At 33.5% G+C, this 24,792-nt stretch overlaps 4 protein-coding genes across 9 annotated transcripts; 1 reads left to right on the forward strand and 3 right to left on the reverse strand.

The window, feature by feature from the left end:
- Positions 1-928: 928 nt before the first annotated feature.
- LOC109170002 lies at positions 929-3,001 on the forward strand. Its single transcript, XM_019318917.1, has 4 exons — positions 929-1,281; positions 1,972-2,184; positions 2,279-2,308; positions 2,390-3,001. The coding sequence occupies exons 2-4, from the start codon at positions 1,975-1,977 to the stop codon at positions 2,729-2,731; spliced, it is 582 nt and encodes a 193-aa protein (XP_019174462.1). The 5' UTR covers positions 929-1,281; positions 1,972-1,974; the 3' UTR covers positions 2,732-3,001.
- Positions 3,002-8,782: 5,781 nt separating this feature from the next.
- LOC109170004 (abscisic stress-ripening protein 2-like) lies at positions 8,783-10,107 on the reverse strand. The gene is made up of 2 exons (XM_019318919.1): positions 9,882-10,107; positions 8,783-9,239 (listed from the first exon to the last, which is right to left on the reverse strand). Exons 1-2 carry the CDS (start codon positions 10,026-10,028, stop codon positions 9,060-9,062), a joined length of 327 nt encoding a protein of 108 aa, XP_019174464.1. The 5' UTR covers positions 10,029-10,107; the 3' UTR covers positions 8,783-9,059.
- A 402-nt stretch (positions 10,108-10,509) lies between these two features.
- On the reverse strand, positions 10,510-13,492 carry LOC109170003 (thioredoxin Y1, chloroplastic-like). The gene is made up of 4 exons (XM_019318918.1): positions 13,213-13,492; positions 11,625-11,713; positions 11,041-11,218; positions 10,510-10,809 (listed from the first exon to the last, which is right to left on the reverse strand). The coding sequence occupies exons 1-4, from the start codon at positions 13,405-13,407 to the stop codon at positions 10,750-10,752; spliced, it is 522 nt and encodes a 173-aa protein (XP_019174463.1). The 5' UTR covers positions 13,408-13,492; the 3' UTR covers positions 10,510-10,749.
- A 491-nt stretch (positions 13,493-13,983) lies between these two features.
- LOC109170571 (sterol 3-beta-glucosyltransferase UGT80B1) lies at positions 13,984-21,313 on the reverse strand. 6 transcript variants are annotated; one of them, XM_019319739.1, is made up of 16 exons: positions 21,154-21,313; positions 20,786-20,923; positions 20,157-20,651; positions 18,772-18,920; positions 18,211-18,453; positions 17,710-17,821; positions 17,193-17,363; positions 16,292-16,355; positions 16,000-16,057; positions 15,733-15,910; positions 15,456-15,586; positions 15,201-15,303; positions 15,033-15,109; positions 14,834-14,881; positions 14,602-14,751; positions 13,984-14,506 (listed from the first exon to the last, which is right to left on the reverse strand). In XM_019319739.1, exons 3-16 carry the CDS (start codon positions 20,557-20,559, stop codon positions 14,273-14,275), a joined length of 2,121 nt encoding a protein of 706 aa, XP_019175284.1. In that variant the 5' UTR covers positions 20,560-20,651; positions 20,786-20,923; positions 21,154-21,313; the 3' UTR covers positions 13,984-14,272. The 6 variants fall into 6 exon arrangements, with proteins under 6 accessions (XP_019175284.1, XP_019175282.1, XP_019175283.1 ...); XM_019319737.1 differs by having other exon boundaries at positions 20,157-20,923; XM_019319738.1 differs by having other exon boundaries at positions 20,157-20,923; positions 21,093-21,313.
- Positions 21,314-24,792: the final 3,479 nt, after the last annotated feature.

The following is a 24,792-nucleotide window of genomic DNA, read 5'->3' on the forward strand; positions in this document are numbered from 1 at the left end:
AACGACGACGCATTTGCTATTCTTATTTTTTCGTGTGTTCGTTACAATATTTCCAAAAAATATGACTCATTTTATTTCATTAATATTGTCTATGGTCTTAAGACCAATTTGACAGAAAATGTAGCAATAAACCAACAATAGCAACAAAAAAAAAAGTAATTCCTCCGTCCATTTTATTTTTTTCTTTATTTGATTAACGAGGGATAACAGATGTTTTTTTTTAATTCAATTTTTTTTGTAATATTAAATTTAATATTAGTATATAAAATTTATATATTTAGAAAGTACATTAAAAATACTATTAAACACAAAAAATTAAATTTTAAAATAATTAAAAATTATTAAAAAAAATAAACAATGAATAAAAGAGTAGATTTGACCAATTAATAATAAACATGATAAGTAAAATGAGACAAAGGGAGTAATTCATCTGTAGTGATAATACAAACCGATTTTATTATTCTTCACGAATTATACAAATTGTTCCATTACAATAATGATAAAACATATTAGAGAAAATTTCAATTTTGGTCATATGATTATAGGGGCTTTGTTAATTTCAGCACCTGACTTTCAAAAGTGTCAATTTAGTACCTTGAGTATGTAATTTTTGTCAATTTTGATCACTCTGACCAAATTATCGGTCAAATTTTGCCAGAAAAAATACGATTTTACCAGAATTCAAAAGACGATTTTGTCCCTCAAATTATAGACTAAATGAAGGATTAAGTTTTTCCGGCGAAATTTGACCGGCAATTTAACCGGAGTGACCAAAATTAATAAAAATTGCATAGTCAAGGTACTAAATTGACACTTTTGAAAGTCGAGTGCTGAAATTAACAAAGCCCCTATAGTCATATGACTAAAATTGAAATTTCTTCAAACATATTAAAAGCTTAAAGTATACATTCACACGCTTAGCTGACCACCAAATAATTAAATTGATGAATGGCGATCGTATAAAAACACAAAGCACTAAAAGTATAATTAAGATGATTTTATTGTTCTTCAATCTCCAGGAATGAAACAAACTGTTATCAAGCAACACATTATAATAAATCTTGAAGTCTCTTAGTGCACAGCTTAAAGTACACATTCATACGATTAGCAGTCTCCTCTTCTCTTCCAGTCTTCCGAGTTCCGTCTGACCGTCTCTCCTCTTCTCTTCCGTGAGTTCCGTCTGCTCTCAGCCTCCGTGAGTTCCGTCTGCTCTCATCCTCCGTGAGTTCCCTGAGTTCCGATGCCACCACTAGCGCCACCACCCGACGACTCCGCTGCCAGGTTCAACTCCTTAATTCTCATCTGCTCAATGCCCATGTTCACTTAATTTTGCCCTCATTTGATTTTGCCTAATTTGTTAAATCATAATTTGCCCTAAATTCTAATTTGGTTTAATATATGTTTGCCCTAAATTAATCTGTTAATGATTAAGCAATAATGTTATAATGATTCTGTAATTATGTAAATACATGTAATATCCTTACTGCTTAATTTAAGACTTTGAACCAATCCATTTGATGGGGCTTCTCATCTAAATAATTTTGGGCATTTTGTTTTTGTTTTTGGCACTTCGAACTATTCCCAAGTGATTTAGTGACATTGTGTTGCCAATTTGGGTTTTGCCATTCAGAGGTTAGGGATTGAAAAACAAAACCAACCAAGCAGTATGGTTAGTTAAGATGGATGACTGATTTAAGCATATATTAATCTGTTAATTATTAAGCAATATGCTTAATGATTATGTTATTTCTGTAAATTAATGCTTAATGATTCTGTAAATATATGCTTAATCTGATTAAGCAATAAGCATTAAGCAGCCCCAATTCTGTAGATATATGCTAATGGATTTAGTTTTTGCAACGATATCAAAGTTATCAAACCCTAAGCAGTTCTGCAACGATATCAAAGTTTTTGCCCTAATGTGATTTAGTTTGTGATTTGCCCTAATGTAATTTATTTTCTGACCTGTAGACAATGGATTCAGCACAAAAGGAAGCGCGCAGGTTTAAGGACTTTGTGAATAAGAACGTCGAAGACTTGCAGCCTGAGTTCGACCGCATATTAGCTCGGAAGAAAGAGTTGTTTGATGAAGTAAAGACTAAAGGCATTAGATTGTCTGTGGCTGTCAACCTCTTCAAACAAGCCCAAGCATTGGTTCAGGAAATCTATGAAGTGCTCAACAAAGTATATATTTGAATTTTTAATTATAATCAATTTTGATTTTTTTGTTATAAGAGTTTTAAAATTTTAATATAATGTTCTGATTTTTTTTTTACAGATTTTGGAGGAGGATAATTTTCTCATAGATGTGAGTATGAGTGTATGACATCTAGAATTCATTATTATAGGGCTAAGAACGTATTTCATGTTTTTTTTTTTTTTTTTTCAGGAGTCTGACTCGGTTGTATCCAAAATCGTTTCCCATGGGTCTGGCAGCTTGGCGGGTTTATCCGAACTTGTTTCCGAGGGGTCTGACTCGGCCAATTTACCCAAAATCTTTTCCTCATCTTTGGCACTAACCCCCCGAACCCAATGCACAAAGGAGCTTATGGATTTGGGGGTACAATATAGAAGAAAGCTTGTTGATGTGGATGAGGTTTTGGGACTGATGTTCAACATGCGGGAGAACTTTGTAACTCATTGCTCAGAATTGGATGATGTGACAAAAAAGGTGGAGGAGGCAACTAAATTTCTTACCGAAGCTCAGGAAGCAATAAACAGCTATAAGTAAAATAGGGCCATCAATGACTTTAGATTTAGTATTCTTGATGAGTTCTTTACTGTCCCTGATCTCGGTTGAATCTCGGGACAATGGCACCTTCATTCTACTAATACATTGTTAGCAGTGGTTGAACTGTGGTAGCTACAGTGCTACACTATGACATAGACATACTATATCTGTGTAAAATGTGTACATCTGCTTCTCTGTAATAGATCATCATCACTACTGCACTTTTAGTATCAGATTCTCCCTAGCTAAATCTGGTAATTTGGGTGGCAATTTTCTTTCTTGATTTGCTTCTTTAGGTTTCATTTTCTTGTTTCTCCTCTTCTGCTGCAATTTACACCAGTCCCACCAGTCCATGATATAACTGCTGTCCTTGGAGTCCTAGGCCATTCCTGTGTCTACCTTTATAAATACAATAATGTTGGATTAACATTCTCTTTTGTCTCTATGTTCCATGACTTGGAGGAGGCACGAGAGGACACAAGAATGAGTCAATGAGTACTCGAGGGAGTACATTGTGAATAAAGTGCAATTGAAATATAGAGAAGTTTAGGGTCATATGTGTAATTATAAAAAAGTATGAGGGTAAAGTAAAATTATTAGAATGTTTGAGGTTTGAAGTGTAATTTAGGGAAGTTGGACAGAAAATTTAGGAAGTACCCTTTTTTCTTAGTTTCTGATTTCTGGACTGGAAATTGGAAAATTGAAATGGCGGAGGCAGAGGAAATAGTGAGGGTGTTGGAATCTTCTTTGTCCCAAATCAAATGGCGCCTCAAGCTTTCTTCTAAGCGTCGCCTTGAAACTGGTTCTTTCTTCATTGCTCTCTCTGCTTTGATTTATACTGTGGAAGTAGTAACTACTAGTGCTTATAATCGAATCTCATGTATATCTACGTTTCATTATTTTAATTGTGCTAGTGAAACTTCTGAGCATTCCAGTGTTCTTGATACTTCTGAAAAAATGAAGGATTCTTATTACGTTTGTATAGACTGTAGTCTAGAGAGAATACTTTATCCATCCATGGTGGGAACTTTGATTTTTCTGTGAGCTAAACATTGATGAATTCAAAAATATTGGCAGACGTTTTGGCACGTCTGAGATACTCGGATGTCGACGAATTCCCTTGCTGAAGCCCCTGGAATTGTGTCAGTAGATTGAGGGTGCGGGAACGCGACATCGAGCCCAAGGTTGTTCCGACCGACACCCAAACCGCCCTGGCAGTGTTGTGGCCGATTGCGAGGTATAGTACCTCCTCCGCCATGGACGAGTACAGCATGCTTAGAATGGACTGGTCCTGTTGGACCCAGTCAGCATGCAACGGATTCACCACCGGGGTTGCCGTCGGCGTGGTCGGGGAAGGCAGAAACTCCGGCGGACACACACTCGTTCCGTCGACAAAGCCATAGATTGGCCTCTCAAGAACGGGACCAGTTGCGCTCTTCAGAACAGGTAGTTCGTGGCAATCAACTTTAGTGACACATAGTGATGCGCCTGCTGCAACATACTGGCCGGACGCCGGGCGTCGGTCAGGTTGCCGGGCGTCGGTCAGGTTGCCGGACGCCGGACGTCGGTCAGGTTGCGCAACTGCTTGGTTCTCTCGTTCAAAGGAGTCGACGGGAGTGGGGTTGGGTGTGACTGTGGGTGGGTTGGCCATTGGATCGTATTTTAGGCTAATACCAAATAAGAAGGGAAAACTCAGGATTTCAATATGCACGCTGATAAAATATTACAAGGTTTATATAGTCGAGCTGACCACCACAATAGGTGGGGAAGCTTGACACAGCTAAAGACTCTACTTTATTATAACAAACTAATAACAAACTAGCTGACTCAATAGAGTGGGTGAAACATGACTCTAATATTAGAATGTTACATATTTAATTCATATCAACACCATTTTGGTATAGATTGAGTATGTCTAGTGTGATTTATATTTCTTGTCAATGATCTTGTGGTTTAGTGACACCAAGTTGTTTTCCATATGAGAGGTTGTTGATTCGAGCTTCAGTTGATGTGGTATTGATTCTTTGTACTTCAGTAGGTTGAGAATGTAGTTATGAACAAATACTGCATTATAACAAAATAAGTAGTACTTAGAAAAAGATTTTTTGTTTTGTTTTTGGGAGTACTATTGACCCTATGAGTTTGTGACATGTAGTATAGAGCTTTCTTAATAAATAAGAAATTAAAGTAACTTAGGCATCTAAGAATATCCATTTTAATATCCGGATTTTAAATTAGTGATTTGAGAGATAAACAGTTGTATGGAAACTGTTGGGACACTGCAAAACTATCTCAATTTGGTGTTACATCATCATGATTGCTACTAAACAACTTCTCCGGCCCACCCCAGACCTGCATGCATATATCTTCACACTTGATTAATGCTAATTTTTTCTAATGATTTTTTTTTCTTTTGTTATTAGTTAGAAATTATGATTAGATAGATTTTGATAATGCTAAGGATTAAGTAATATAAAGTTAGGTTATTTAAAATTTAAAGTGATTTATAATTTTTTATTTTTAGAATGACATGTAAATACCAACATCATATTTAAATTATCTCGTTAAATTAATCTAGCATATCAACTTAGGATCCACAAACATACAATCAATAGAGACGAATCAGAACATAAAAAGAGTTGATCAATCAACAAACCACCGCAACGATAAACATGCATAAATGTTGAGCTATAGACTCAAAATTGGTACACAAAATCTGTCAACAAACGTGATATGAAAATTTGGTAGATAATGACATTCAATAGAGGCTCCGATCCAAATCGAATTGATAATGGTAAAGCCAACAGAAGACTAAGCATAGACTCTACAACTATTTGTGGTAGACAAGGGTGATCATCAGACTTCTAGTTTATAAGTCGAACTATACAAAAAATATTTCAGAAGAGTTTCAAAGTCAAGACCAGCAATCCTTGATTAAACATCAATGGAGGCGACATGGCAATTCACCAACCATGCAAAGTTTGGAGTGAATTTTAAGGTAGCAACACTACACACACACACACACACACACACACACACACACACACACACACACATATATATATATATATATATATATATATATATCTGTGTGTGTGTGTGTGTATGTGTGTGTAGATCCTTTGAGCAAAAACGACTTGGTTGGGAACTCTTGATTTCTGCCACACCTCAGCACCTTCTTCTTTTGACCTCACTATTAGTGATATTAAAGAAATTGGTATGAGTTTATTCAACTTAATCTCTCCTTTGTTAAATAATTTATGAATAAGGTTGCCCACGCTTTAGTCAGATATGCCATTTCTTTGTCAAGGTGTATAAAATTATTCTCTTTCCCTTCGTTCATTGTTTACTAACACGTTGTATTCTGACTTGAATGAATTAATGTTCTCCCTTATTATTATTATTTTAAAAAAGTCTGTCAAAAAGAGAAGTAGCAAGTAATAAAGAGACTTTGTAATGGATCGAATTAATATAAAGATGCCCGTGTAATTGCGATTTTTAGTAAAAAAGTTAGGATTATTAGGAAATTAAGTGAGAAAGAAATGCAATCACTCTCTACTAAACATGCCATAAGTTGTACAATCATTTAAAACGAACAATTGCTTCTTTTTTTGAAAGTAAAATGAACAATTGCTTAAAATCTATTTAATCGCATTCTCTTTAACTTGCCCACGGCTAATGTTATATTATCATCTTTTAGGAGTAAAGTTTAATTCATTCTAAGCCATTTTTTGGACGCAGATCGAACTTTGATATAGCTTCAATGCGGGAGTTTCACCTTCTCGTGGGGTGGCTCTTTGTGAGCACTAAGCATTGATCCTCCCATCTAATGGATCGCTGAGTCACCGTGATTTATCTTTCTACATTCTTGTAAAGTGGAGGTGTACGTGGGGTACTTGGAGCGAGAGATTTCATTTGTTGTGGAAAAATGCTTAAAAATTAGTAGAAATATTGACTTATATACAAAGATTTGATTATACATAAATCTTTTACTCATCATCTTCTAATTAAATACATATGTATTAACTTGCGCTTTATATTAATAAATATTTAAAATAATGTGTCAAGTTCTTACATATAGTATTGCAAAAGACGTAATAGCGAATGTCGACAATTTACTTTTGTAAACATGTATCAAACAAGAAAATATCAAAAGATCCTGATCGGAGGGTTTTGTTTGTTTCAACTTTTAGATTGATTATTGAAGGAAGGTAATATATGTTTTCAGAGTAGATAATATAGATATGCAAATATCTTCCATTAAAGGTAATTATGGTTTGGTACGGTCCATTAACAATTGTCGTCACGGTAATGTTTTGATTGAACTACTTTACCTTTGTGTTACTAATCAAATTTCTAATGATTATGATAGATAACTAGCCTATGTGTAATTAGTCATTGTATATTTGTCATATACGGAGTAAATGATTGAGCAAATGCCACTTTTAATCTGTGAGTTTTTAATAACTTGAAGTGTAAATATTTTTGCCCATCAATTTTTTTTTTTTTTTTTGAAATAACATTTGTAATCCCTCACAGTTGATCAATTCTATTAACTCATGACAAAAAATTTCAAGCAAGGTTAATTTCATCATTTAATTACTATTCATTCTCCTACATACTCGACCTAGGCCATTTTCTGTTGAATCATCATATAATTCTGATTTATTTATTATTAAATAACATTATTGTTGAATTATTCTTGTGATGATTAGTCAAGATCCATTTTATAGGGATCCTACTTTCTAAGGTGTTCTAGTCTTCAAACACCTATATAAAGGGTTTAGAACAAGCTTTGTAGTGAGAACAAGTACAAGAGTGAACAAGAACTAGACATTGAGTAATCATCTGCAATATATAATTCATTCTGTTATTATCTTTCTGTCTCGCGTGACGCTTCTGTTGTCAGGGTTTTTACAACATTAATTTCTACACACCTCTGTTCTGTAACTTTATTCCTCAATTATTCTACATTTTCAACTCAAAGAGTAAGCTTTCAAATTTGCATTGTGGTAATATGGTAAAAGTACCATTATTGTCCAAGATGACCATTGAGGAATGTATATAGAGAAGAAGATGAATTGATACTTAAATGATCAAATTAATTAACCTTACAAAATAAAGATTAATTTTAAAATTTTATGTAAGGACATGTTATGTAGTTATGTATTGTTGCCTAATCATTGACATGTTATGCATGCATATAAATATGTATATCAACAAATGCAACAATATATATGTACCCTACTTAAAGATTGTATATCCATTATATTTTCTTGCATTAGCCACAGAGTACATCTTGTTGTATTCCTCAGACAATCTTAAAAACGTGTGGATGGATTAATAATGATTGTATATTAAAAGTTGAATTAAATAATTAACTTTCTCGGTTATCATTCTAAATGGGTAATCATAGGCAGTGGCAAATCCACTGTGAGGCAGTAAGGACAGCTATCCCCATTCCTCCACTTATCCCTAAATATAGTAGATGTGTGTGCATATGTATAGTACATGTTTAGATATATAAATAAAATATATAAATATAAATAAATAAAATGTGAGCTAAGATGGTAATTAAGTTATGTCTTTAACCTAAGAATGGTCAAGAGGTCAAACCCCATTGTTTCCCTACATTTTTAGCCTTCTTTTATATTAATAGTGAGCTGTATAATTTATATAGTGTTTTATATTCGAACCATTTTATCAAATTAATTACGTTTCATATTTTGTTATGAATATTTTTTTTCCATAAAGTTTTGATGTGTTTTGATTTTTCGCTTATATCTAACTATACTTATTGTTATGCTTCTAAGTGTTTAATTTTTATTTTTCGAACTCTCTCTTTTTTCTTTTTTCTCTTTTTCATCTTTTGTCCCTACTCGCAAAATTTTCTGGATCCGTCCTGTCCCTAGTCACAGGATAAAACAGGATGAATAACTATTCAAGATCCTCTTTTTTTTTCTTTTTTTTTTTTTTCTTAAGGTCAAACAAAGAGGAATTAAATATATAATAAAGACATTTATGCTTGATAACGCAACAACTAAATCATACTTACATCGTTCAACATCATAACATATATATATATCTCAACTTAAAACATTACATCGTCGTTCAACATCATACTTATAAACTATTAGAGCAGAGAATATATTAAAACATTATATGTAATTCAAGTAAATAAACACCACTCTATTGATTATACATAAGTTCACTCACACTGACACACATATTATTGCAAACAAGATAGTAGCCCATATATATAATATGATATGATATGATATGATGGCATTATTTAGCAATATTCAGCAAATAATTAGTAAATTATTAATTAGAAATGGTGGTGGTGCTTTCCGTCGTGCTCTTTTTCTTCCTTCTTGGCTTCTTTCTTCTCATGATGCTCATGGAATGCAAATCCACCTGCTCCCACTGCCACGGCTGCTGCAACCTCTTCCTCTATCTTGTGCCTCTGTCCATGCTCTGTGTCTTTCTTTGCTTCATGCTTCTCATGCTGCACTTTCACAATTATACATACATATATAATTAACATCACATCATATCGTATATACAATTAAATCAAATATTGATTAATTAAGGTCCCATAAGATTTTTAATTCAGTTGATTAGAAATAAGTGGGGTGTGTTTTAAAAAAAAAAAAAAAAAAAAAAAAATCTTTCTCCAAAGCACTGAGTTACCAAACACTCATATTGACATTTTGATTAAATCAAAACTTCAAAAATGACTGATGATCTGCCAAAATTTTGATTGTTCAGCAATTTACCAAATATGGCGCTTAAAATTAAAACACCATATATTTCCTCTTGATCTTATTCTTCAAGACATTAGGTACCTAGCTAGTGATCTCCTTCACATTAACTTTATGTTCGCTAAACGCTTCGCGAACAAGGTAGTCCACGTGTTAGCACGGGAAGCTTTGTTCTTAGCCGATCGTAAGGAGTGGAGGATTATGCCTCCTTCATCCCTTCTTTCTGTACTTGCTGCCGATTTTAATTAATGGAAGTTGTGTTTGTTCAAAAAAATTAAAATTAAAATTAAAACACCATATGCTTCATTTTTAATGAAGCATTAGATCTACCGATAGTTATTTATAATTAATTTTGTACATTAATAAAGTAGAAATGAATGACTGACCAAAGCATAGGCTCCGGCTGCAGCAACGCCGAGCTCGCCGATGTGCTCGAGGTGTTTGTGGTGTTTCTCTTCTTTCTTGTAGTCCACCGGGCCGTCTTCCTCCTTCTTGTGGTGGAAGAGGTGGTGGTGGTGTTTCTCCTCAGCCATGCTGGAACTAATCAAATGCTACCGGAGTATATATGAAGAAGGTGATTGTGATGATGGTGCATTTTAGATGGTTTTCTAGCCTACTATTTATAGGTGATCGGATGAATAATGGTGACAACTTCCCAAACTATTAGGTGTGAAAAGGACTACCATTTGTTTAGAGGCAACATAATTACATCACTATTATCATTTAATATCACTCATCCAACAATCAACTGTTCATTACATTATAATTATTTTAGTAGGTTTGAAAACGTGAATCCAGGAGCTTATCTTGTGATATGGATTAGATGTTTACTTTGGTCCCATTATTATAAATAAAAAACAACTCAAACTTAATTTATTAATTACGTTGAAATTTCATCCCTAGTCTAGAGATTACCCAACCCAAGTAAAACTGGCTAGTTACTACCTGACTCCTACATCATTATTATTATTGTCAAAAATTAATAATAAAGCCTATATTTACATTAAACATCAATTAATTAAAAAAAAAAACTACATAAATTAAATTTCAATTTGATTACAGATATTTTAATACAAAGTAGTTCCGTTCCAACTTCCAATTGCATCCTAAATGTAGGCAGTGATTTTAGTTAAATCTCAAAGTAAAAATATAATTATATTAGGAAAGAAAATATAGAAGGAACTAAAACATATTACATGAATAATCCTAAAACTGAATTAATTAAAAAAAAAAAAAAAAAAAAAAGACTAGTGCTTAGCTTCTGAGGGCAGACTCAATACGCTCAATCAATTGCTTAGCAGCTAATGCACCCTCCTGAAATAATTAACCAAGGGCAGGCCCAGGTTAGATTATGTTTAAGAGATTGAAAGAAAACAGATTTATGCTTAAAAGCATCAACAATTTTATTGGGTTTCTACTTCCTGCTGCATTGATCAGCAAGGTAAACAGCAATTTAGTCATCAAAGTGACCAAATATGAAAGTGATATAACAAACACAAAGTATAGCATGCATGAATGATAATAAGATCAGATGTGGTTACTTACAAAGCGATCACATGGTTTTCCATCCTTGAAGAGAATGAATGTTGGCAGTGCCTGTATTTGATACTTATCCGCAATGCTTGGATACTTCTCAGTGTCAATTTTGACCACTTGAATTTTATCCTTCATAGAATCACTTACTTCATTTAGAACAGGCACCATGAACTGGCAAGGACCACACCTGCAGATGTCAGATTAATGCAGAATGAAATTGGCTGTAGATATTCCATGCAATATACTTCTGGAATTCTATCATACTCTCAAGAAAGTAACAAACTAATACATAACCAACCAATGAAACGGTAGCATGCATAACCAACTTCAAAGTGAAGGTTTAACTGTTTAAGGTGCTTCGTAAAAAAAGGCATACAACACACACTAAAAGGTACGCTTTAAGTGCTAGTAAGCCCCTCTTTTCAAATCCCGACCACTCAGGTAGCATAGAAATGCTTCCCAGTCCTTCAAAGCCTGTTTTAATTCTTCTTAGGAATGAATAAGGGATCCTAAGGACTGACATGTTCATGACTTCAGTGTACATCAGCAAGAAATTTGCACAATAGTACCAAAGTAGTGTCAATAGTGCTTACCAGGTGGCATAGAAATCAACAAGAATTGGTTTATCATAATTTGCCAGCAAATCATCCAAGGAAGAAAATGATTGCTTCTTTGCTTCAACCTAATTGACAAATTTTCAAATTAATCAATAACAGCAATGTCTCAAAAAGTCATTTTTTAAACAAAATATGGCAGAGGAAGAGGGTAAAGCAGTTGAAGACTTGAGGGAAAAGAAACATATTGTTTTTAAGAAAAATCCTTACAGCAAAATATATTAAAATGTCTCCAGATAATTTTGGATGCCAGAAGAGAATTGATAAATGCATACATGTAAGCTACGGCATTTGTGCCTATGCTTTGGACTTCTTAATTAGTTTGCAAAAGTGAAAATACATTATAGTCCGTCCAACAACTAAAGACAATGGTTAATAGTACACGTTAAGAGGTTGTATTAACCATTATTTTCTTCACCAAGCAAACTTCCCCAATCATGTAATGATGTAAATATTTTTAAGTCATCATAGTTTGGGCTAAGTTACAACTTGGTCATCAATGTTTCCGAACAAAAAACAACAATTTAAGTTGTCTCCGTTTCAAACTCATTACCTCCCCAATTGCCAGTCACAATTCTAACAATTTCTGCCATTCAGAGCTCCAACTAAGGGTACTTTGGTCATATCAAAGATAAAATCCAAACTAGAACGTTCAAAACTGCCCCTCTCCCTATCAGTTGCAATGCCAATGTTGCCTAAGATTGCCAGGTTCAAAGCTGAACATTTGAACAGTGACGATTTTGCAACCAAGCAAAACAATAGTGACTATAATTGATGTTCTAAAATATTGATGACCACATTGTAACTTATAGCCTAATCTCTGACATCTTTACATTCCCGAATGCAACATCAATTATTCTTATCTTTAAGGTAGGATACTAGTTAAAGCTTAAATCTATTGATCACTAATTAGATGGATCTCTATAACTCACACCCTTCAAAGAGAGACTACTACTCCATAGTTGCTTAAAATCTATTATTGATAACAGGATACCTATAAAGTACATTTATCTCGTGTTATTTCTCGAAAACCACATCACCTTCCCCCCTAACATTTGTACCCTTTTTGGCCTCCTTATCATACTATAGACCTATAGGCTATAGTCCATCTCCCAGTGCCACAAATAGACAAATACTTGATGGCTTTCTCCAATAACTGGAAAGAATATAGTTCATCTTCCTCTCCTCTAAAAAGATACCGAGTATGTTCTTTCTACCGTGACTTATTTATCTAACCCTAAGCATTGACAGCCACAGAGCATAATGGACGGATTTATGGAAGTAAAGATAGTAACACTGCATTCCTTAAATTGAAATATAATACACACAAAATTCTTGGGATATTGAATGGTAGAAGCGGTAATCCTAATAATTTCAGTAATTTATCAAGCAAACTATACTAAAACTTCCACCAACTACTCGCCTTTCAACTTCACTTCACAACAATGAGCTCAGAAAGTACGCTGAAAGTTGAAGCGCAGCACTAAACATAACAGCCAGTAAAAATAAACCCAAATGCAAGGAATTTTCAAGAAAGAAATTGAAGTTTTAGGTAGGAATAACGTACCAGAGGAAAAGCTCTTCGCCGGGACTGAGATTTCGACCCGTGAATTTGCATTCGCAGAGAACGAAGCTCTCTGGGGAATTGCAAGGAAGACAAATGCGAAAGCATAGTTGAGGATGAAGGAGCAAAAGGCGACGCCGAGTACTGGTGCTTGGTAGTCAAAGAGCATACAGTGGCGGCCGCTATAGAAATCGCCATTTCTGCGGAGCGGAGAAGTGATGAGAATCGAGTGAAGTTGAAGGCAAGTTCTGATATGGCTTAGCAAATATGGAAATTTGGACAGGACAAGTCAAGACTCAAGGAGTTATTTGCCGTCGATGAGGTTGACTGGTTTGGAAATCTAGTGGATAAGAACCGCCAAATCTCCTGTGCACGCATTCACTGCAGATATTTTTACTTCAACTTTTTTCTTATACTAAATACTCCGTAATAATTATGCTTGCTTTCAAATAATAATAATAATAATAATTCTGCTACCTTCTTCAAATCATTTCTATAAATTTGTCTCAAAAAAACATAATAACTCTATATATGATATTATAAATTTGGTCGATTATAATAATTAATGAATATAAAAAATATATAGTATTTATTATAATTCAATAGGCTGGTTTGAGCCTTGGTTTGAACTAAATAGTTATGGACAACTCAGACTGATTTACCTTTTTGTGGTCCTTTGACAACTAGAGTTACAAGGTAGAATTTACCCAGTGTACATATTCGTGTAGTAATACAGGTTTCTCTCGTTACCCAATAAAAAAGTGACCAAAAATATTGTACTTCAAGCCAAACCGTTTACATACATTCTCAATATAATCACTTGTCCATTACACGATATGTAGCGTTTAGACAATATTGGAGTATCAAAACACATACGAGAAATGGCTCTATTTTCTTCTTTCCTGCGTGCATGGTGTGATGGACTATATATACTCAATTACAAGCCCCATATGAACACGAACTAATATCATTATTATTATGGATATAAAACGAATGCTATACTAAAAACACAGGCAAACAATAAATAAATTAATAAATAAAATATAAAAACCTACACAAAATGCTATGGTGTGTTCCTTGTACCTAAGACTTGCGATTCACAAGGCAGAGAGCATATCTTTCCGATCCGTATAAACAGCCACTGCAAAAAAGGCGGCCGATCATCATCGTCTTCCTCAGAAGTTGAAGTTGGCAGCGGTAGTTCTGGAGGCAAATGGCGGTGAAAGGCATCGACTGCACCTGTAACTCCGTCTTCGTTTTCTATGAATGTTGCTAGTTCCATTGCTTGGGATTTCACCTGGACGGACCAATTTCATTTCGAAACGAGACAATGTCAAGACACTGAGATGGACAAGAAATCGACTCAGCATAGAAAACCGCAAACGAAGTTACCTCTGGCTGTAGCATAAACTTTATGGCGTCGGAAAGGTTTTCAATGCTGAGCTGTGATATCGGAATTGGAGGTGGTCCTAGCCCTTTTTCATGAACTCTGTCCCCCCAGAAATATTGATCACCGAAGAATGGTACTATAGTCGTTGGGCACTGCATTTAGCGTTGGATAAATTCATTAATGGCATTCAAATTTTGTTTCTTTATTATTATTTAAAAGAAAAGAGAACATTACACCAGCTCGTAATCCCGTAGCTGTGGTTCCAGCACCACCATGATGAATCTGTTAGCAAGTAACAAGAATATTAAAACATTAAATTTCTGTCATCATAGAATCTATTCCCCGAATATACTCGACCGCACAGAAAAGAAAGAAAACAAAAGCATGACAATATGATAAGGCTGGGAAATTAAGGTGAAAAAGATGAACTCACCACAGCTGAGCATTGAGGAAAGAGCCAATCGTGAGGGCAATCCGAAATAAGGTAAACAGTTTCAGGAATACCGGGGCCTACACGACAAAAATATCACTTCTCAACTAAATAAGAGTGTACAGACGAGAACGCAAAAAGCTTTAAAAGAAAAGCACAGAGAGAACTTACAATTACCAAGACCTCCCCAACCACGGTCAATAATTCCTCTTTGTCCAGTACTTTTAAGTGCTTCCAAAATTATTTCTGTAGTTTTCTTGGAATCTCCAAGAGGCTTAAAACAATAAACAGTTATCAGCTTTGTGCAAACCATAGTTAACATCACACCCAACTAAGCCCAAACAAGATGAAGAAAAACGATGCAAATTGAACAAAAAAGTATATTTAGACCAGTAACTGAAACCTAAAGAATAAAAAACCACATACCATGCTTCCAAAACCTATATAAATAGGCTTTGGTCCACTTTGGATCCACTGAGCAAATGCATCAGGAGGCTGGTAATTTGATCCAAGGTTTAAAAAACAATAACCAACAACATCAACGAGAGGGCCCCAATCTGCACATTTTTCCATAAATTACATCATAATATCATATGGTCTGATTATGTTGTTAAATAGAATGGGGGAAAAAAAAGAAATGCAAACAATCGTCAATTAATGCCTAAAAGTAATAACTGTTCAGCACCTACAGGATCATGCATACCTCGTGGCTTTGGCACAACATGTGGGCTCCATATATAGCCAGTAGGTAGGTGAGATATTGATCCATGGTATGTACTGAAATACGCAATTGGAGGAAGATTCAGCTTCTTTTTCCGGAAGTCATTGATGTAACTTCTTATACCCCACCATATCAGCAAGTCCACTAGTATATAAGAAAGCTGGATTAAGCAGTGAAATGTTAGACAACAAATAGCAGAATTTATAGAACTCAAACATTTTTTTTTTAAACAAAAGACTGGAATTTTACCCAGTATCCAGCACTCTGAGGTACACGAGCCAATGGATGAGGAAATTCAGATGTTGGCCTGCCTATTAAAGAAACATGTAAGGCATCATCTTAAAAAGTTTTAAGTTCAAGGCAGAGAAAATAAATGAAATGACCCACATGATAAATAATTAAATGCTGAATACTATTAAGCCACAACTTGGTGTAGACATAAACTTTAAAATGGTTTGTTGGAAAATCCATGAAATTGGCTGGTAGGTCTTTTATATATGCAACACAGATCTAGAAATAAAGAAAGAAACAGAAAACTCACGTCCAGGGCATAGTGAAGAAGATGTGGATAGGTACTTCAAGAGCTTCAGCAACATGTGCGTGTCCTGTCAAATTATGACAAGAAAACATAATGAGCCAACATTTGCAGGCATTGAACTACAGAACAAAAACATGACTTTTTTAATGTATCTACGGCACAGCGTGAAAAGTCAAGAATATGGCATGAGGTCAAGATTGAACTCTTCACAGCCATGTAATATGCTCAAGAATGCTTATGAACGAAGAAAGTTCTGACAAGAGCTAATTAATAACAAAAAAAAAAAAACAAGTACATCTTTCTAAGGAGTAATGTAACTTAAGTATATTCATGTGAGAATTACAAACATTGGTTTATATTACCACTCACCTTCGGTGCTAAATCTTGTCACAAATCTGCCTAACAAGCACATTTAAATTAAATCATGTGCAAGAATTTCTAATGAAGTGTTAGAAGTGCTTCATCCATTTTAACCACCACCCTTCCTACTACATTATGTATCTCATGGAAGAACTTCTAATCCAAAATATTAACAGGAGATAGTGCAGTTTTTCATCTAGAACAACTTCCAATACATTCTAAAGAAATACTTAAAAGTAAAAGTTAACTCTTTTCAAAGAGTTTCTGGGAAGGATTCTGATACAAAGGACTTGTGCTAGAGAAGTACCCCTGCAGAAAAATGGTTACACTCAACTTATTAGGCATACTATCATTACTCAATCCATTACAAGAAAAAACCACTCACAGTTTCCCTGTATCAAAAGCCCTAGCACATCATAGATGTCAAATAGTGATTTATTAGTAAGTACACCAAAGATTCCAGAGCATAGCAGTGAATATTTAAAGATAAAAATCAACTAGAATCTAAAGAAGCTGAGCAACTAAAGTGAGCAAGAGTTAGTACCATATGCAGGAGGATTTGCAATAATTGCTTGAACCCTGAAAGGCTGTCCCGTTTCTATATCTGGTTCTGTACAAGCTGGAAGAAGTGACTGGATAATGGCCTTTAACTGTTTTCTTTGAACTGAAATCTCTCCAGGTGCTGATGGAACGAGACCTTTGTTCCTGGCCATATCTACAATTTCATTGAAGACCAGAATCAGTCGCAAGCAGAATGTATCTGTATTTCTGTATTTAGATTAAAACGAGCAAGGAACTTGAACTAATAGTTAAGTATAAGTAATAAAAAGAGAAGGTTGTAGGCAGTGGCCAAAAATTTTGGCGAGGGACTTTCCAGGTTGCACCTTTGTCTGTTTTAAAATTAAAATCTCAACTACAAAATACAATAGTTGCATTTTCATGATTTACAACAGAACTGACAAATAATAAATTGGGTAATTGAAATAAGGATCACAACCACTTTAGACACTAACTTAAACACAAACATAAAATAAAATACATGCATGTCAAGGAGCTCTTACATTCTGATAAAACCCGGGGGTCACCACCCAAAGGATAGAATTCTACGCCTGCTGATTTCACAAAATCGCGGAAGTTGATATGAGTTGCAAGCCTAACACGATGACCAAACTCCTGTTAACAAACATCAGAGGACGTAAATAAAAATGAAAGCAAGGAGTGCAGATGACCCAACATGGGACAAACAATCTTAAGAAATATAATAGACTATCATCAAATCATAGTAAAAGAGTACTCTCATTGTCTGTGAAAAACTGCCATACTCATTATTTTGGATATCAAAATATTGTAATGTAAAATAAATCAATAATAATAGTTACATCACCAAATACCTTTTAAATTGGAAGAAACAAATTATGCATTTAATATTTTTTTGGAAATCAGCAAGATTGAAAGAAATAAATCATGCATTTAAATGTTTTTGCCTAAATCCATGTGTTTTCCTACCTGACAGTTTTTCTGTGGATGGAGAGAAAAGAAAAAAAAAAAAAAAAAAAACATGCCTGAAGTTTCTTGGCCATAGCTAGGAATGGTTGAACATCTCCTCTTGTTCCCACTACAAGCATGGCAATTTGCAGTTTAGGAACTGACTTATTAAAGTCAGTGACAATACGATCAACATTTGGAAGTGAGTCTTCAACTGTTTGAAGCTCCAACAACTCAGAAGCTACAGGTGCATTTTTAGTTAGATCAACCTCCACTGTCCCATCATTCTGGATCCTTACTAACTCTACAATGAGCTTTTGCTGAAAAATGGAAAAGATGAGACAAATTAACTAAACACCAATTAAGTGATGGACCTAAACATCATTTCAAAGAGAGACATAGTGAGAGTGAGAAATTCTATGTTCCTAAGAAGATAATACAAAATGGATAACTATATTTCAGATGGAAGTATCACTATCAAACATCAAAAGGTACTTTGTTATAGGAGCGCACTCTGAGAGCTATCAAATGACTAGTGATTATTCAGCTGCATCAAAGTTTCAAATTTGCACATTTGGAAAGAATATTTGAACTGCTTTCAATTGCCTAATGACAGCACATTAGGAATGCAATTATACCTTATCATGCTCAGAAAGTCTATCCAATCTTAGATCATGCCTTGGTTTGTTCCTTTTCTCAAACATAGATCTTGAAAATTCAATTTCCTCTTCGTCAAGGATGAAACTTCTATTTCTGGACACAGGCGCTGTGACACAATGTCGCAAACCTTCAAGGGAAAAAGAAAACTCAAGATTACGACAGAAATCGTGAATGATGAAACCTTTTAGTAATAGAATGCAAAGACTAAGAGATCCTTTAAAATGCCAGCAGAGAGTTCTACTCCAATAAAACTCCAAGACCAAATAGTGAAGAGATGAGACAAAGAATAGATAGGGCATTCCTTTTAGAAACATTATTAAAGGAAAAAATTCCAGGCACCTGCATTTGTCTAGAGTAAGGTTACAATTTTTGTGGACAGCAGCAAAGCAAGTTTGCACTTAGGCTCTATTTCTAGCACTAGCATGGAAGCATAAAGTTAACAAAGAACTTCTTCTCCTTTGGATGAGCTTGAATTTTAGCCCCTGCCTCTTAAGTTGTCACTTACCACATACTACACATTGTAGTAGTTCATACTGGTTGGTCAACCAAAGAACTAACTGTTTTTCTAGTACTACCTTTTCCATGTATAAAATATAACAAAAATTGTACATTTCAAAATATCAAAACCCTTCTGTAATTTAGTTTACTGTTCAAGTTAATTATGTGATAATTCATAAGCTATCTACTACAACACTTTTACTTGCAATTCATCAATTACATCTTAGGAAATGTACTGTGTACATAATGAATCAGGTAATTAAAGATATCAAAAAGCATGGAAATTGAAGTTTTAGGACATTTTACATTTTAAAAAATAATAATAATTTGTGGAGGTGGAAGCAGAGACTTTTTTAGATAAATTTACAAATAAACAGTCCATCCACAAAAACCACTTTCAATGTAATCAAAACACTGAGTCATAGCAGTATTGACATTGAAATTTTAATTTTATGATGAAAAAATATATGATTATATTCTGTGATTTTTTCCATAAAATTAGTTTTGATAGTCAAACTGCAAAATATATTGATTTTACCAATCACTAAATTCCAAAATGTTTCAGATTCACAGGTATATATAAGTAAAACTCCCATCTAAAGCCTAATGTTTTTTTTTGTCAATATTTTATACATATATAAAGCAAGTCTCTGACTACTGTGAGAAGTTAGTAACCTTGAGTCTAACATACAACATAAAGCAATAAAGCATTGTGTGATAGTAGGTAGTTAACTTTGAGGTAAGAGCATTAGAGCATATAAGCATGTTTCGAGCTTGTTTCTAAGCTTTCAAAATTCAAATCATCATAATGGCATCAGGCAAACAAAAATATGCAAGGATTAAAGAAAACATGTGATGTGCAAACCTCCTCCGGCTTGAGGTGGTGTGCTCAAACTCAAATCTGGTGATGGGAAAATATTTATACTCGATGAAAATGGCAATGAATTTGCTCTATCATAATGTGCTTCAGGAGTGGAGGAGCATGCATCAGACTGCTCATCAGAAGACTTAGTGTCCAACGAACTTGTTTTATCATCAAATTCATCCCAAAAACTGTCGTCAAACTGTTCATCAGCAGATTTACTAACCCAATTTAGTGGACTTTGCTCATCCACCCCATTGATACATTTACCAAATAACTTATCTTCTTCATCTTGAACCAATATGTCAGCTACATGAATCTGACCGTTGATCTTCTTCACCTTATCGGTCTCAACACCATCTTCTTTTAAATTTATTGACATTCTACCGTTACTGTTACTATGCATAGTTAATCTAATGAACCATGGAACAATCAAAACTCACCACAGCAGAAACTCAAAAGTCAAAACCCTTTACTAACAACCTCCTAGCAGCCAAGCTGTGAAATTTAATCAAGAATTAAATCCAACCCAACCTGAAAACTCAGATGAACTAAAACTCCAAATCCCACCAAAAAACAACTCTGCACATGAATATATCTATATATATCAGAACAGAAACACAGAAAACTACCAGTAATTCGTGCTTAGACCGTTTGTTACAGCAAATTCTGAAACGCCAAAACGTGAAGAAAATTCGAAAAGACTCGAACTTTAGTACTTTACCCACCAATCAATCAGCAAAACACGCTAATAGACTGCTCCATCACCTCTGCAAACACAAACGAACCCAATCAGATTATCTAAAACACACTTCAAATACGGAAATCTTCACGAACTCCTAGAACGCAATAAATGCACTCCATACACACCAAATGCTAATCAGTGACACATTCAATAAATGCACTCAAGAAAAACTAATTTTTATACGAAAATACAACCCAAGTCCCAGAAGAGAACACTTGGCGTTTGTGTGTTTGTAAAAAGCCCTAAAAGAAAGACCTCGTTGGAGGGAAGCTTGGGAAGTTGGCGTGGCACATGAAGCTGCAGTATTTGTGGGGGAAGTGAGTCATAAATTCAGCAACCCATGAAAGTAGAATGAACAACATGATTGATTGATTCCGATGATATTTATTCAAAGAAAGCAGCGTCGTTAAGTTTCTTGACTACACAAGTGACAGCTCACAACAGTGGCAATTCTCTGATTTCTTTTTCCCCTTCATTTTTAACATTCTTTAAATAATAATAAAAAAAAGTACATAGAATTTTATATTACTCCGTATCATATATCATTAATCATTTTCGCAATTCTTTGTCCTCCGTACCTTTTGTATGACGAAAGAAATTCGTAATTACTATTTGATAGTGTGTAATAATAAATTTTATTTTTATATAATAGTTAACAAATTATATAAAAAAGACAAATCACAGTATAAATAAATTATGCAATGAGCTCAATCAAGTAAGTGTTGGTAAGAATTTGTAGTATGTATTTATTAATACATATTAATTAAATAAAATACATTACAAATTTTAATATAAAAATTGTGCTATAACTTGTGTGTTACCCTTCTCAAAATATAATATTACAATAACATAAATTGAGAAACTTAATTCAATAAAAAATATAATAGGCTAAGAAGTACGTATAAATTAAAGTTAAATTTTTTTTTTGGGAAGAGGGGGGAGATTATAGTACTTAATATTTGGGGCATCCAAATGAAGAATCAGAGTATCACAGTGACTCAATGACTCAACAAATATGGTAGTACACACAAAGAATAACACAACAACAAACTAAACATACTAAAATTGGAGGTGATAAAAAGTAAAAACACTTAAAACAATGTTGCAAGTCTTGAATGATTTTGTTTTCAAATTTTATCACAAACTAGCTTACCTACAAAAATAGGTTATATTATTATTTAAGATAATTTACATTTTTTGAAAATAGTGTAATAATAATTTTTTTTTCAAAAGGTTAAACCCCAACCCGATAGAGCATCTAAGATGTAAATCAATTGAGATAGACACTGTTACTGGTAAGACTCGATCCCGAGTCACTATTTTTAACTTTCACCTCTATAACCGAGGTGCCCATGCGGGGGTGTAATAATAATCATAGGGACACATGTTGCATGCTAATGGTACACAACTGCAAATCGAGAAAATAGTAAGTAGTACTATATATATTATAATATTATTATTTAAACTTTGACTGATGGAAAACGTAATGGCATGGATTTCGCATTTGTGTTGAACATCATCATGTGCTATTATTTATATAATAATAATAATTAAGATACATAATACGGAGTATTTTTATTTTTTTTAAAAGTATTTTGGTGATTACGGCAAACGGTTTAGTTGGCAGTTGGTACATGATGGAATTTATTTAATTTTGGATGAAAAGTGAAATTGAATTCGCATCTCACAAAATAATAACAAAAGGTGGGCAGTTGGTAATGAACATTCAATAAAAAGGTGGTGTTTGGCAAATTGCCAGTGGCCAAAAAATCAAATAATTTATTTTCCCTTCGTTGTATTCAAAGTTAGTGAAATTATGGTCTTTTTTCTCTTGGACTTGCTGGATTGGACCCCCCACCCACCAAAGTCCGTACTCCAACTAAAACTTTTTATTTATTATTAATTATTAATTAATTTCTTATCTTGAATTGTTGGATCCAACTTGAACGGTTTCCCCTTAGTGCAATAACGTGACTATGGAGATTGGATGGAAATTAATTGTTTGATTATAATAACAAGGAAGTCATTATATTAACAAGGAGGTCTTTATCGGAACGTTATGCTGTAGAATCGTGCACGATTCCATATTCATAATTTTTATACTGTAAATTTATAATTTTTATACTGTAAATTCATAAAATCTATACTTTAAATTCATAATTTTTAAACCGTAGATTCATAATTTATATACAGTAAATTCATAATTTATATACTGCAGATTCATAATATTTGTATTGTAGATTCATAATTTCTGTACTGTTGATTCATAATTTCTAAACTTTATAGTTATCAAATTATGAACATATAATTCTGTGATTTGTGAAAATTCAACAATTGGAAATATGAACATTGAAAATTATGAACATATAGCTGTATAATTATGAATCTATAGTATAAAAATTATGAATATGGAATCGTGCCCACCTTGCAAGGTGGGCACGTTTCCACAGCATAATTTGCCGTCTTTATCAACATGTACAAGTAAGGATTTTCATTATAAAAAAAATAAATAAAAAATTCCTTAAATATTTAATTTCTAATAATTTATTACGTATATATATACAGATCAAAAGGTGTATGTAAAATTGTAATCATGTTATATTGAAATCATGTAATTGTTAAGACTTAAGGGATTTGCTTGTAACATATAAATTTTGAATAAGTGAAACAAATATATTATTTTTGAAAAAAAAAAAAAAAAAAAAACGCAATATCTAGCATCTACTTCTTTAAAAAAAATGACAAATATAAAATATTTAAATATTAGAGTCAGCCATTTTGTTTATATGAGTATATATATACATATCACTAAGTATAAATTAAGTGAATTTGGCCTTGTCCATACGAGGCAGCTCAGTTGATACCTGTGGATCTAACTGGCATACTCCTTGATCAATGGTGGCATTCATGTCTTCTTTCATTTATTAAGATTTCAGCCATTTATTTGTGCGTACACGGTACACCATGACAACTAAATGCTTATTATTATCAGCACAATTGCACAAATACAATAACAAATATTTATGGCCATTGAAAAACTTGTTTTAATGGCTTATAGCTAGTCTGGAAATACAAATTTGATCAAGTGTAGACAAATATTTGTTTTGTCCCGATTTGATTGTTTGATTTACTTTCTGCATATTTTTTAATTATGATATAAAGAAAAATATCACATTTTCTTTTGACATTGGTCTTCTTTATTTGACTTTTTTTTTGCTGGATCTCACAATTTTCGCCTAATAAAAGATATATATATATATATATATATATATATATATATACATGATAGAAAATTTAATTAAGTTACTGTATTAGTTTAATAATCACAAAATTTTAAATTTGATTCTCATGTCTTCTTGGTTGGCGTTGTCATAGAACCTTCACTCCATTTAAGGGAGTTCTCCCCAAAATATTGATCTTTAATACTCCGTATTAAAAGTTTTAGAAAATTAGTTCACCAAATTTCTAGATAAATGTTCAAGGTTGACTTTTTAAGTGAGTTGTGAAGGAATTGAGAATAAAGAATGAATGAAAGAGAGCATTAAGGAAATTAATAAATCTATTTGCACAATATATACGTGTCCTGATTTTATTGCGAGAGGGAAATAAAAGAAATAAAAATTGTGATTTTTTTCTAAATTAATTAGAATATGTCATCTCAATATAGAATATAGGAAAAATGACACTTTTTCTCCCTAAGTTATATACTTATACCATTTTTTTCCCTCAATTATTCATGTAAGCACATTAGCCCCTCAATTATTCTAAAAGTGACGATTTTTCTCCCATGATATATTAAAATGACATTTCTACCCTTAAAGTAAACATTTTATTTATTTTTCTTCTCCAACAAATTATTGCTTATATGTAGGGATGACCACGGTTCGATTCGAA

This window comes from Ipomoea nil, unplaced genomic scaffold, assembly GCF_001879475.1.
Source record: "Ipomoea nil cultivar Tokyo-kokei standard unplaced genomic scaffold, Asagao_1.1 scaffold3321, whole genome shotgun sequence".
Taxonomy (NCBI): Eukaryota; Viridiplantae; Streptophyta; class Magnoliopsida; order Solanales; family Convolvulaceae; genus Ipomoea; species Ipomoea nil.